At 41.9% G+C, this 15,106-nt stretch overlaps 1 protein-coding gene across 2 annotated transcripts in view; it reads right to left on the bottom strand.

Moving 5' to 3' along the window:
- Positions 1 to 15,106, bottom strand: part of LOC128300236 (uncharacterized) — a 56,827-nt gene that overhangs the window by 15,059 nt on the left and 26,662 nt on the right. For both annotated transcript variants that reach the window (XM_053036228.1, XM_053036229.1), the window contains one exon: positions 4,969 to 5,154. In XM_053036228.1, the coding sequence (XP_052892188.1) occupies positions 4,969 to 5,127 (159 nt within the window). In that variant the 5' untranslated portion in view covers positions 5,128 to 5,154. The remainder of the gene's footprint in view (positions 1 to 4,968; positions 5,155 to 15,106) is intronic.

The following is a 15,106-nucleotide window of genomic DNA, read 5'->3' as shown; positions in this document are numbered from 1 at the left end:
ATCGGTTTCCAGCGAACAGGATGAACGTGTACGCTGACAAGCGAAATAGCATGCCGACGGTTGCAATCTCGCAAATGCACTTTAAACTTTTTTTGCACTTTCCAACTTCGGTCGGGGGATAACGCACTGCGCTGTGCAATTAAAGCAAAGCGAAACAAATGGACCAAGCGGGCCACGACGGCATGCGCTTTTAAGCGCCATCGCAATCGAAGAGGTACAGTTATGATCGTGATTATTTTAAATGAGAACAAAACAACTGAACCTCGGCGCTCGGACACCAAAGCGCCCCGGGGGCTGCGTTGGCTGCCCCTACGCGCACTTTGATCAATCATCTTTCTCCCGTAAACATGGCACACAACACGCTTTCAGTTCATGGTGCCCGCGTGCCCGGTTCTATATTTTCATTGGAAAGCAAAAAACCCAAAACGATTCATCAGACAACCAATCGAGGATTTCAGGGTATTGAATGCTCATCCACGTCACTTCCAATTAATCTCTATTAACGTAGCTGGAGTTTGTGCGCGCCTCGTTTCTGGAAGAGGTGAAGGTGGTGTGCAGCTAAGCTCGCTAACTTGTAACCTTGTTTACGGTGTTAACAACAACTGTTGAACCTGCCATACCATCCACCCACACACTTTGGTGCAGGAATGTACGCGGAAGAATGGTAGCTTACCGCTGCTGTATCGAAGAAAGAAATCATAAACATCCCAATTAATTGGATTTGAATTGCCGTTAGCGTAGCACAACAATTAACCGTGGCTTTGCAGCAAAGAAGGTCACGCTTGGACGTGGTTAAGGACTGGTAAGTACAGAACAGATGCACTGGGGCAGAATTGAATAATGAACATAACACAAGACTTCCCAAAACGTCTAGTTATGCTTCAGAAGGAACATCCAATTCCTCTGCCCGATTCGTTAGCTCGATAGCATTAATCCTCTATTCTCCTAACTCTTATTTAATTTTGGAATTTAAGAAATTTAATTCTCGAAAGTCTGATTAATACTTCAAGTGTTATTAGAGTGTTATTTTTGTATAAGAAATTGAAATTGTAAGGATTATCTGCTCTAATTGTGATAATCTGACAATACGTTGTAGAAGATATTACAACATATTTAGGGAATGATTCGAACTTGTACAGCTTATCAAAAAAAAATTCTTTTCTATTCAAACTACATTTTGAAATCACTATCAGTTCTGTATAAGCAATACAATAATCTGATCTAAACGACACCTTAAAAGCTTTTCCTTCTGAGGTTGGGTATCAGAACATGGCAAGGTGTGTTTTCCACTTTACATATTTCCATTAGCGATACCCAGGGGGGCTGGGGGAGGGAACTGATGAATGAATAATATCTGTATTGCCGTGCGTACGTAAACTTCGTCCAGCAAGATTCCAATCTACACGGACGGTGTACAAGACACGCGTGGGCCCAGCAGAGCATTAAATCTCGAAAGTAATCATTACCGTTAGAATGTTACGTCCCCCTCCCGCGGGGCCCTCCCTTTGCTTTCTTCAGTGGCACATACCGGCTCAAACCCTCTAGCTACCCATTACACTACTTCCATTTGCTGGTAATTGATTTAGAAAGCTATCAATCAAACATGTACGCATACGCGTGCTCCTGTGAGTACCGATGAAAAGTGTGAACAAGAGTGAAAAGTGCACTCATATCAGATGCCCCACCGTTTCGTTGAAATGGTTAATGAAAATGGTTAGGTTTCCCTTTTTTTCTCACGGGTGTATCCGCGAAAACCCCACGCACGCATACTGTGCCGAACGGGGAACACTTTCTTTCTCGCACAGCACACACATCGTGGTGGCGCGCGCGGGTATCTTACAGGCATCATCATCGTCAACTGACGATAACTATTATGCACGCTTCAATTCGCAAAGATGCAACGAAGCAAGGAGCCGCATATTCCGGCCCAACGCCTCACACGACGGGCGCAAGATTCATCTTAGGAAGCCCCTATAATTACAGGGGCCCCGGTGTGCCGTCGACGGTAACTCGGGCAAAAGCAGCATGGTACGGGTTTGTTCTGTGCGGTAAGAGAGAAAAGATGTAATCAAATCGCTTCGCTTGATCATTGTCGATTTAAAACCACTTCGATAGTTGGGGGGATGCAAAATATATTTAGATTGTTTATCTTTGAAAGCCGTACGCATCCGATCGCATTTCCATTACTATGCCGTGATAGAACCTTTTTGCGCTGTGTAGGAAATTGCTTTGTTGTTTCTTTACATAGGAATTTACAAAAAAAACATGAGGCAAGCGACATCTACTTTTTCCTACATCTGTCTTATATCTACGCGGCGCGATTCTACTACGACGACCAGAGTTTCAGATCAATTGACATCCATTGAGAAAAAAGTGTAAGCGTGCGTTGCATTTGCACGCTTCCTGGTGCAACAAACGCACAAATTATATTTAGAAATAACCAATTTCTTCACTCTCTTTCCTGCGTACCGGATGGAAAGGACGGCATCATGAAGAGTTAATTGATCACTTGCTGTTCGCCATTCGTTGATCATGCAAACAGAACAACACAAAGAAACTATTGCAATTCAGATTCACACGCGCAACAGCACAATGGAAAGTGTCTCTTTTGCTATAAAATCTAAACGATGGACGTTCCGCAATTAGATGCATGGAGGATACTTCAGTTTGGAACAGATTGCATAAAAGAATCGCGCAAAATTATGCATTTCAAAGAGCGACACAATTCTACTGCATTATTGGCAAAGAATTAATACAAATAGGCAATTAACAATAATTGTATAATTAACATTAATACAATAGGCAAAAATTGTATGCATTCCGGATGGTAATTAGACAAAAAAGTTATTACTATGTAATAGGTCTGTTACATTAAAAAAAAAACCTTAAAACATTAAAACCCACAAGGATGGTTTAGAAACCATTACACAAAAAAAAGATCAGAATCAGATAAACTGCATGCAGATGAACACAAATCATGATCAGGTTAAAATTTATCTTCCATAAACATTTGCTTCTATCCGCTGTCCTTCCGTACCCCCGTATTCGGGTGTCTGCGGGTAAAGGAATTCCACGATGCCTTTCATATCGTTTTCATTTTTCTTTTCTTCCAATGCGTATCATTTATTACATAAAAGACCACACTATGGTATCACGTTTCAAATTGAACTTGAACCTGCGGCCGTACTCCGAAGCTGGCGGTAGCACCGTGTAACCGACAACAAACAACAACGGAACAGGGGGACAAGGGAAAAAGTTAAAAAAAAAACCCGTCAAAAAGCAATTCCATAACTAACGATTGAACTTTCTCTAATTAGCCAGGCAAAAGAACACGGAAACCGGGCAACCTTTTTCACGCCAGCATTATAATTTTCTCTCCACGGTCGTTCTCCCTCATCTTTCACAGGTTCTAAAAGATTATTTAACGTCTATAAGTCACGCAATAGGGAAGCGGCCGAGGCTGGGGGATTTTTTTTCGTGCTCTCATACGCATCACACACCGTGTGGATGTGTGTTTCGAGAATGGAGTACAGGGCATAGGAAAAGCTGAAATCACAAAGGACGTATTTGTTTATTCGTCTAGAATGCGCGCATGTTCGGCTTGATATAGAACGAATGCATCCCAACGCAAGAGGAAACTGTTATAAACAAAAAGAGTATCTAATTAACATTATTAGACCGAATTTTTTTGTTTTCTATTTTTGTTCTTAAAACATTTAACAAATGTTAAATGCGGATGTTTCCAATTTAAAGGAGAAATAAAAATTATTACACTTTTACGCACAGCGTAACCGACTGTCGGGAAGATAAACCATGCAATGTAACTGAGCTCGAAACCTGTATTACCACTGTGTAACTTCCTCGTTTGAAAATCTTTAAATAAATTCCTTAATTTACGATCATGTTCTCGAACGCGACCGGTATTTCCCCCTTCGTCTGACATTCGTGTTGTTTTTTTTTCCCCCAGGAGGAACCGTGAGATTTATTTAACGCGTGCGACGCTTCGTCTGCACGTGCACCCCACGTTCACAGCAGCGACGAACCTGTGGTGCCTGTATGGCAAGTAAACAGCACACCTACAGTGCAGCAGCAAGTGTAACAGCATTCGGAATTGATTAGGTGCATTACAAATCTTGTAAATTATTTCTTTTTTTACATTAAACTAAATCAATAAACATCGCTATTACTTTCGATCAGAAAACGCATGTTTTACCGACGGTGAAATAGTTCAAATGAAATATTGGACACAGCAAGGTCCATCGAATGAACGAAACGTGTTGCACATGCCTAGCAAGGAAAACAATCTTTACGATACGCGTGTATGCTAATATCGTGAAAATTATCACCTCTATTAGACCGACTGCACTTCTAATAAACTATGCATATAATGTGCACCACCACCATATTCTACTTTCTCACGTCACGACCAACCAACCAACTAACCCAAGCAGCATCAGCAGCAGCAGCAGCAGCAGCGGCTGCAGCGTGTATTTAAATCCATTTTACTCCTACGCGCACACGCTTAGACCATCGGGTGAAATATTTCAGAGGATTATGACACTAAGAGTGTGGTTTCTCTTTCTATTCCATTTCTGTAAAACCATAACAAACGGAAACCGTTCCGCTGCTTTAGCCCGACGACATGTTCCATAATACAACACGCCGCCGTCCTCAAACGAATGCCAAGGTCTCGGATTACGTGAGGTAGGTCAGTGTCTCTACGGGGTGGTCCGCCACCGTGCCCGTCAATAAATGGACACAAAAATATCGCATTAATAAAACACTGCCCCGTATAAAGGTAATTTGCGTGAACTGGTCTCAAGCGAATGCAACAAACGGTGTGCAATTTCTACTTAATGGATAGATGAAATACTACCTAGTTAAGGAGCAAAATTGCTTGAAGTTTTTGAAACATATCAGTTATAGTAATGGATTGTAATGGTTCTTTTTTTGTTGTGTGATACTCACATTCTCGCCATCGTTGTGTTGAGTATCGCCATTAGCTTGTGCTTTCAGCTGATCTACCTCTCCAATTTTTTCCAGCTTGCCAGTTCCTTCAGCGACCACTGCTTCCTTGGCTGGGTCTGTGGTTATGTTAACGGAACGCTTACTTTGTGCCAGTCCCATCTTTTATATCTTTGATGAAGCTTTTATCTGCAAGGAAAACAAAAAAGAAACAATCACTATTATATTGCTGTATCATTGTATTGTCTAAATCGTACAAATTTTTATGTAGTCAGGGTATTTTCCCCTAGAAAATCTAGACAATAATAGAAATTACGATCACTATTTTTTGTTGTTCCCTTGCGTGTTCTCCAACCACCCATGCTGTGCGTGATGAATTAATCAATGTATTAATACATCTTTTGCGTAACAAGTGAGATAAACGATATTTAAGAAAAAAGAAAAGCATAAGAAGCACGTATATAATATTCGAAATCAATTAAGTATGGACAGCTATGGGGTCTTCAATTTCAAGATTAATGATCCATCGTAACAGTCAAGTGGTGGATGCCTATAGTCCTTTGCATCATGTGCTTTAACTGTAGCGCGATCACTGCCCTAATGAGCTGTTGACGTCAACTTGCAGGCCGGTTTGACGTTTATTTTGTTGAAATTCCTGTTTGGCTCATTTTAATTGAGGTGAGCAAATTCATTTCCGATTGTTCCTCTTCCAGAGATGTGGGTTCTACGTTACAAAACTGAGTTCCAGCGATGATAAACGTATACTTGAGGTGATAAAAATTTTAAGAATTACATTCAAATCTTTTTTATTTGCTATTTGCTTTTTTTATTTTATTTGAGAATAAGTCATAAATGCTTCATTGCTTGCTATAAAATGAAGCAAAATTACCAAGCGGTTGGTGCATTATTTCCAATATACCTCTTCAAACAAAACCCAAACCAAAACAATAGTGTTGAATGTAAATATCGTTAAAATCCCTTGCCAGAACAAATGTTGTAAATGTCTTCATTCATTTCCGAAACGTCGCGAGAAACACGGATGTAGAAATATGAATGGAGCCCTAGAAGCCCATGTGACACATTCCCCCTTGTGAATGTCACCAAAGGGTGCACTTCCATCATCGTAATACTGCCAGAGCAGAACCAGGCTGCCATCACAAACCCTTGAAACATCGACCACAAACAAAATAGGGCTATAACATTTTATGCCTTTCTGGTAAAGGCCAACCTTCAAGCTGTGGATAGTACCCAGACGGTGTAATAAAGACCAAGTGCACGCTAAACGAAACTTCGTTCAGATGAAGCTTCATAAAATGAAATTTCTTGTGTACACTATTCGGAAAATGCGTATTGTTATTTGCAGCAGCTACTTCTATCAATTATTGACTACAAACGTTGTTTCTTGTGTGCACAGGAGCGAAACAATGTTCTAGATATTAAACCTTTGCGAATGGAGGCTAAAACAGGCAGTCCCCGAGATTCACCAAATCAGGTGATTTTTAGAAAGATTACAATAAAATAAGTTAAAAACATTTGTTTTATATTACGAAAACGATATTTTCAATCAATTTTTCACCTTTTTGCTTAAATTTTGTGCTATAAACTCATCTCATCTCATCTGTAAAATTTCCAAAAACCGCGTATAAGAGGAACCGCATATCTCGGGGACTGCGTGTATTATACCAACGATTGCAATTTGGAATATTTCCGCCGTGTTCCGTATTTACCTATGACATACTTATGCGCATACTCAAATGTGAACCACAACGGTGCAATATTATTTGTTCGAGAGCAACAAAATTTATGTTCCCCAAATAACATTTTATTTCGCTTACTCGGCTAAACCAGTGACTGACTGGAATTTACACTTTATCAATTTTTACGATCACTTTAAAATCCCGTGTACTTAATATTAATATAACTATGTCTAAGTTCCTGAAAACTTGAACGAAAAATGAATCGCTAAATGATATCATCCGGCGGTAAACGCAGACACAGTGGAATTTAGTATTTGCGTTTACCGCCGGATGATATCATTTAGCGATTCGTTTTTCGTCACCGGAAGAGAGCAACCTTTCAGTGTGGAGTCACCTTAAACATTCTTTGAAATTAGCATGAATCACTAATGCCGCGTTGTGCTATAAAACATTGCATAAAGCTCTATTTTGATTTCCAGCTGACAACGCTTGCACAATGTTTCCCTGCGTTGGATGGGAATGGTGATGATTCAGCGCGACAACCAAACGTGTAATTGCTGCACATCAGCGTGGAGGGTGGCAGAGCCCAAGGCGGCGGCACTCGGTGGTCGCAATAAAATTTGTGAGAATGTTCTAACAATTTTAATTAAACAAATGCGCCCCAACAATGACAGTCATCAGCATTTTATATGTTGTTGGGGGTGGTGGGTGAGCAGTTTAGAGATGATGTAGCAAAAGTTGTCTCGAGCTTGCACACACACACACGGTGCAAGGTGTGTCGCCCGCCCTCACAACGCATCAAATCAAGCTTAGTTCTAACAAATGCAGTTCCCCAGCTGTTGCTACATTTCCCGGGACGTCAACGTAACGAAGAAACACACAGGCATAAAATGTTTTTCCCTTTGGTCCCCAAGACGACGGGGTACACAGCTTTGGGTGGAGAAAGAATCAATGATTTTGTAGTATTTCTTCTACAAAAAAAGGTCAAACCGATTTGCTGCGTGCTGTTCTTGGCCACGTTATAATCGAGCCCCGGTGCAGGGGAGGCCATTGCGGTGAGTGTCTCCATCATGAGACAGCCCTCGCCGTCGTCTCTTAAGGTAAAATGAAAATGTCCGATTTGGACCTTCTTCCGGGGTTTGTTGCTCGGTGCAGGATGCAACAGATAGACCGAATGACACGTTCGAACGCTTCTCCTTTGACTCATCGCCTAAACCTTGCCCGCAATCCAGCGGATTGGTGTACCGGTACGTGCAGGAAGCCAGGAAACGGTGCCGTAAACCGTTATGTTTAATCAGCGTAGCTAGAGCGGTGCTCGCGCGCACATAACCGTACATTAACGTGGTAATCTTGTTGTTATTATGTTTTGATGGTTGGCTTTATTATTCCGGGTACAGCAGCGCGCGCGCTGATCGCTTGGGGAAGAATCAAGGAGCGCGCGTTATTACAAGTGATACGAAGAAAACAAAATAAAACTTGCCGCATGGGAGCAGCGCGCAACTATGAAATAAAAAAAAAACATATACAAGAATACACGATAGAGAGGCTCCTGTGCCTACTCCATTACAGTCTGATTGAAGCCGTCGTACCGAAGGTGAGAAATGGTGTAAGAACTGGGTGCCCCCAACAAAGTTGCTGCGAGTACGTACCAAGCCATTCCGAACCATAGCGCAATTTTCTAACCCATCCCGACACGATCGCCCGGCCGAACGGGACCTGCCTGTACACTTGGTTGATTATAGCAGCGAGTCAGCACGTTCGAACAGCAATCTAGAAAATAGCTCTGAATGAACGTGATTTGTCAAATGTGCAACCTTGACGAAAATGTCTTGACGTGGGAAAAACTTGACCGGCATGGCGATTAATGCGATTGGGGGCTTTTTGTAGCTGTAAATAAATAAAAGTGCTATGTTGTATACAAACAAAAAATAAATATAGAACTCGTTCTCTTAGTAGATAGAATTTTGTAACAGTAACAATAATTGTACGACTTAAAATAGTGTATACACAACACACTAACTTGAAAGCTGAAAATTAAATCAAGTACTCTCAGTGCCTGAAGGCGGAAAGTTTAATTTCCTAATCTATTTCGTGTGTATCTACAAAATACCGGTTTGGTTTCATATTTTTCGTCTTCATTCGTTTCCCCCTTAACACGATCCTCCCTTCCGCGTGGGTTCTTGAGCTTGATGTAGGGCTTGATCTGACACTGGTGGCAGCAAGCGTGTGGGGTGCAACCATATGTTGTGGTGGAGAGACAAACCTCCACACCCGGGCAGCACTGAGACTTCCTTTAAATGGCGAAAAACCGGAGAAGGACAAGAACGACGACCCGTTTACGCAATGGGAAAGCAACAATAACACCGGCAGAAGAAACACAGCACAACCAGCAGCAGCTGCTGCTTCTGTTCTGCTGCTGCTGGGCCCAACCCGGCAATGGGGAGCCCGCCACCGTACAACGGCCGCAGATATATACACACATACACGTTTTCCATGCATTCATTCGCGATCGCGCGCATCCATCGTTAATGACCTTGTGGCGGTCGACGGCACCGAGAGATGTGTGGCCAGGCTGAATTACACCACACCGGGTTGCCGCGTGTGTGGTTGGCGCGCCGCTGCTAAAATAAGGCATTAACGGCGAAGGGCAAGAAGTCTTCCTTCCTCTGCAACCGGGAAAGACAAGTTCCGAGAGAATGCATCTGGTGACAAGTCTTGGCCGCACCGGTGGTGGTGTACACAGAAGAGCCGTGGTTGAAAAATGGCAAGCAACACAACGACTGAAACAGAACGTGACTAATCCGTTCGAGTTTATTTCTGGCCGTAAAATCCTCAGAACTCGTTAATCAGTTCCCGTTAATTGTATTGCTAGAGGATATAAACGCTTGTATGCTTATACAATTGACAAAACTTAGTCTTAGGCATGTGAAACAGAATTGCTGCTAATTGTAGCGTATATCTCACTAATTTAAGAATTCATTCGTGTCTATTAAATTGAAACCCATGTAACAAACGACAACGTCTTTTTAATTATTAACTACGTCTTGAAACCGAGCAATTTTATAGCTTTAGATGCGATTGGCTCTTAAACATGCAAATTGAGGCACTGCTGAGGTTTCTTTCAGCTGCGAGCAGCAGCTAACCTACCACTACTTCATCTTTCTTTGTCTGAAAGACGTCCACACCTGGATACAAAGCAAAAAGCAGCTTTTAGGTAATGTTTCACAATGTCTCATGCAGAAAAATGAAACATGTGACAACGATACTTCCGGCACACGGCAATAAATAACCACAGACTGTGTGACACTTCGCAAAACTACACATACGACCCCGTGGATCAAAGCTGTGGCCGATCGCCACCAATCGCATACAAGCAAATAAGTTAAGTGCAAACGCCAACTAATACAGTGACAATTGGGGCTCAACACCTTTAGAGGGTTAGGCCAAGGGACCACCAGCCAGCCGGCCAGTCATTGCTACACCTCGCTATTAGTATGCAAATTCAGTCAAACACACCGAAACAGGAATTTCATCAACCATGCCCGCACTTTTTTGCTGTTGCGCCCGATGAACCATCCGTCGGAAGACTCCATAAAATAATGGTCATAAAAATAACATTCAACATTCGAACTGCCGCTCCCCGTTCCTTCCATCATTATAGTCTGTCGGTCTTGTTCTTGACCCAAAACCTTACACAGAGACCGATGCGATGCGGTTGTCTAAACACAATGCACGGAACAGCGGAACTGCAGTAATGAAAAAAGTAATATCCGCGAAATTAAAAGCCTGTAAAGTGTAAAACAAAAAAACAAACAACTAAGAAGGAATGTAACGACTGCCACTGTCAACAAATGGCCTGCAGCAACACCTCTAAACCGGCAACATTACGGTGCGCGTTATCAGTGCAACCTCCCCCCCGCTGAAGGTATAACCGTAGCCCAGGGAACTAATCAATTTCCAGGTGTTTTATGATCGGACCCACGCTCACACTGCAGCCACGGCAGCCCGGCACACACAATTGGAGATTCACGTACACGTGACCACCACCAACCATCATCAACTTCATTAAAAACGGAGAAGCGAGTTTATTCGTGATCGAATTTTACTGCGCACTTTTCCACCTCCCGGTCGAACCCACTGATACGTAACTTATCATGTTTTCTTGAACCTATTTCAAATATTACATTGGTCTATTTAACGATTCGACTGACCAACCAACGTTGCTCGTTGTCCTTTCGCAAAATCCTCCATCTCGTATCTCATCACCAACCAAAATGAAGAATGCCACCGTGCAGCCACAAATAACAAACAACATCATCAAGCGTTACAGAAAAGAGAGAGAGAGAAAGAGAGAGAAAGGGAGCGAGAAACCCCAACAACAAACAAGTGAGTGCAGCCTCCAAGAACGGAAAAAAAACATGGATGCTAATCAAATTTTTGCAAAAGTCACGACACTGTCGATAGGTGTTTTTCTTTCGTTTTTCTTCGTGTGCAAATTGATCAGTTGCACGAGGAGCTTGTTTTCGAGGCCATAGATTGTACAAATGCGGTCCTGAATCAGGGCGCAAACATAACAAACAATGGCCGATACACGTTGGCTGATTGGACGCTCCAAAACATCCACAGGCTAGACGAACCCCCCAAAAACATGGTTGGATTTTGTATTTTAAATAATGAATATGACACATACTTTCCAGCGGGGACATTCGGAGTACTTCAAATAATACTCATAAATATGTTAATAAACTTAACATTCAGTATGTTATCTAATACTCGGATGTTATCAAATGTCACTCATTAACTGCATACAAATTTAATAGACTGTTACCAAGTGCTGCTTATCGTGCGATCGGCCGCGTGCATGAAATGCTCAAAGGTATTATGGGTTGTGACAATGTTATGAGCGTGAAATCCGAAACGTACGACTCTCTTTATCAATCTAGGCACGCAGAGTACACACAAAACCAGAAGCCAGCATTGGCTAAACCATCGAACGAATGTCTATCATTACTGTCACATCCGCAGGATTAGCATAATTTGATAACACCTCTCACTGTCCTACTTCAAATTAAACGGGCTGAACAGGCCATTTGCCATCACAGAAAATTGAAATCGATCAAGCTGACGTATGCAAAACATAGTCGACGGTAGGCGATATCATCTGATGATAATTTAATTTCATTTAATTATTTTCATTACTTTCTCCTCTCAATCTTATTAGCTGCATTGTGTTGGCACTATGTGAAAGATTGAATGAAAAATATTATTAAGAGACTTACTACAAGAGTACATGGAGTTTTATAAAACTAATTCTTTAAAGTTTTTTTGTTAATTCTAATAGTTAGATAGAAAAAAGAAGTACCACATCAATACCGTGGCTGTTTTTCGTATGTTAATTCCTTATTCATTTCAGTCAACATTCAAGGTGCACAGGGGAACGAATCACTGAACCATCAGCAATTTACCTCTGGTTTATTGGCATTAGGCTCTTGCCGATGATAGCCAATCAATGTCGCCACTTGTGCCGCACACAAAATCACTAGGAAAATGAAGTGAAGATTTGGAATCGTTTCCTGAATACCAAATCGGTGTATGCCTTGGCTCGGAGGCATCGGAGTTTCTACCACGCCAGAAGCATAGTCAGAAATACAGAAACTCAATCACAAGCACACACAACTCCCTCCTCCTGCTTGACGAATGAATTATGACTTCATACACGAACGTCAAACGCGTACGGTTTCGCCTCAAGAAGAATGCTAAACGCATCACCACTCGCGTACAGAACAAAAACCGAACAAAATGCGAGTCGTGAAAGCAACCACACATATTGGAGAGAGAGATTGTCGAGAAAACGTTCGGGAAAGAAATTAATATTTCAATAACATTACATCCGCTGTCCAGCAAGGGCCGGGTCGCACCACGAAGGTAGACAGAATATGTAAGTGAGAAGAAGAAAAACCTCGGCGATTCGTATCACGTCAAGTAGGAATCGGACCGAGTGTGTGTGGGTAGAGGGAAGAAGATCCCGATTTGATGAGCACACATCAAGACATCATTCCGTTTCCATTTCCGGAACCAAGCATTTCCGTTCGCTTTCCGCATTCGTTACGGTGAGAGAGCTAATGCCCGCACAAAAACCCAGCACCAAGAGACGAACCCGCGATAGTGTTTAGCTAGAAAAAACAGTTCTCCTATCGATGGAAATTTTTGATAAGATTTTTATCACCGAAATTGGTTTATTTGCTGACGCTGAGCAACGCAAAACGAATTGCAAGAAAGTGTGTAAAGTTGTGAGTTTTATATATTCCTGTCCTTCATTATTGTCACACAAATTAATCTATATTTGATTAATGATATCGTCGTGTAATTTATAAGGCAGCACACCATTTTCAGCTTCCAGCAAGAAATGAGCTATCAATGCTACGATCAGCGATGCGCGCATTAGCTGTGTAAAATGGGGGGCGTTCTTAAGGCCACAGGAGATAATAGCATTTCTGACTACGAAATCAATTAATCTTTGTGACATGTAATCAACGCGAACCCTTGTTCAAATGCTACATTTCTTATCATCCCCTAGCCATCGCGCGCCTAGTCAAAACTTCACAGCTGTACCCACCCGTGTGCGTGGCGTCGTTGCCTCCCCATGCCAAGGATTCGTTTCCGGCTATGAATTTGTTTACCGATGTCAATGGGGCGTTGAAAAACCGAGAAAAGGGCTTGACAAAGGCCAATGAAAGTTAGATAATCTTACGGCAGGAAGTGCGCTATCCAAAGAAAGATAGAATTTTCCTGACAGACTGCATTACAAAGCAGCGAAAGAAGCTAACCGACGACCTGAATATAGTCATTGACAAATAAACGCTTCTTTGGTAACCCTTCGGAGGTTCAGGGTTCATCTGTAAGGGCGGTGGCTTTTGGTAGGACAACAGTGTGTTTTGTTTTGGAAACTTTCACTCTTGTTTCGCAGATCCCGGAATGGGCAACCTCATTTTCATCAAATCGCAGCTTATTTAAAATGTAACGTAGCTATATTAACTTCGCAAAACGATTTTAGAACTCTGGATGTATTTATTCGATGTTATAAATAACAATAAATAATTGTATGCGCCATTTTTCTAAGTAATAACTCTACTGTCACTCGTTATACTATTAAATTGTTAACTTTCCAACAAGGATATCTCAATGGCACTCTTTAAACCCCTTTTTAAACACCACCTGGCGAAAGGGAAAGTATGATGCTCCTTTTGGGAGACAGTTTTAGTTCAAAGTTTCATGAAACATGACTCATCGGTTCGACTGAATTTTTATCCTCCACAAACCCTCGACGCGATGTGGCAAGGAAAGGTAGGTGTACAATGTCGAAAAAAAAAATGCTGTGCCTTTGCACGTGGCCGAAGGGTTAACCAACATTACTTTTAAGTCCATGTTTTATTCATAATTGTCTTCCGTGTTGAGAGTTGTCGCTGGCGACCATCCAGTACCTCCTCTTCGCGTGGCACATATCTCGCACGCCCGTGGCCGTGTAGGACGGTGTGTAACTAGATCCAGCTGGAAACCGAACGAAGGTTTGGAAAGCCCCATCCACATGCTTTTATCTTCCTTTCGTTTTTTTTTTCTCTACACAACACAATGTTCAACACCACGGATCGAATTGGGGGGGAAAACTTAACGAGACAATAAGATAATAAGGTGAAGGTAAAAGAACCTTCTTTTTTTTCTCTCTCGTCGTAATGCAAAACGAACGAACTGCCGAAAAACGTAGGCAAACGCTGCGTGCTGCGTGGTATTGGTGCGTTTTTTAGCTGTTAAATTCATCAACCAATCGAAAGATCGACCACTATAAATTATCATGTCGACAACATTTCACTGCCACCGCCCACAAACGCAGACAAACGAATGTTGCCGTTATGCCACCGGAACATTTCTTTTTGAATACCCTCCTGACAACATGATGAACGACGGAGGGCCAAGGCTTTGGCTAGTGATTTTTTAAATAGTGTCCCTTAAAAGAAGGAAAACACGAGGAAGAATCATTCGCGCCACAACTTAAACCCTTGTGTTTCAGATGTACGTGGTTCTTTACCTTAGTCAAAAGGAAAACCTGAGACAGAATAATACATTATTAATAATACGATTTACCATGTCGAATTGGAGAACCATTGTAAATATTGTTGTTCCGGCAGAAATTCCATGGAAACCTTCTAAATTTACGACTTCCACAACTTAATAAAACATGCTGCAGAGCTGTGTAACAGAACATTGCAAACGAATCTCATCTCAATCTAACACGTATCTCACAAACCTGCTAGCTGTGCCGGCTACTACGGTAGGAAATGGTTGCAGAAATAATATCAACCGCAATAAAACAGTACAACAAAAACCGACGATGATCCCCGATAATAAAATTGCTGCCGTAAGCTGTAACATGGAAATGCTATCCACAC

The sequence above is a fragment of the Anopheles moucheti genome, chromosome 3 (genome assembly GCF_943734755.1).
Source record: "Anopheles moucheti chromosome 3, idAnoMoucSN_F20_07, whole genome shotgun sequence".
NCBI classification, from domain to species: Eukaryota; Metazoa; Arthropoda; class Insecta; order Diptera; family Culicidae; genus Anopheles; species Anopheles moucheti.
Note: the sequence above shows the minus strand (reverse complement) of the source record. Positions and strands in the feature narration are given on the sequence as shown.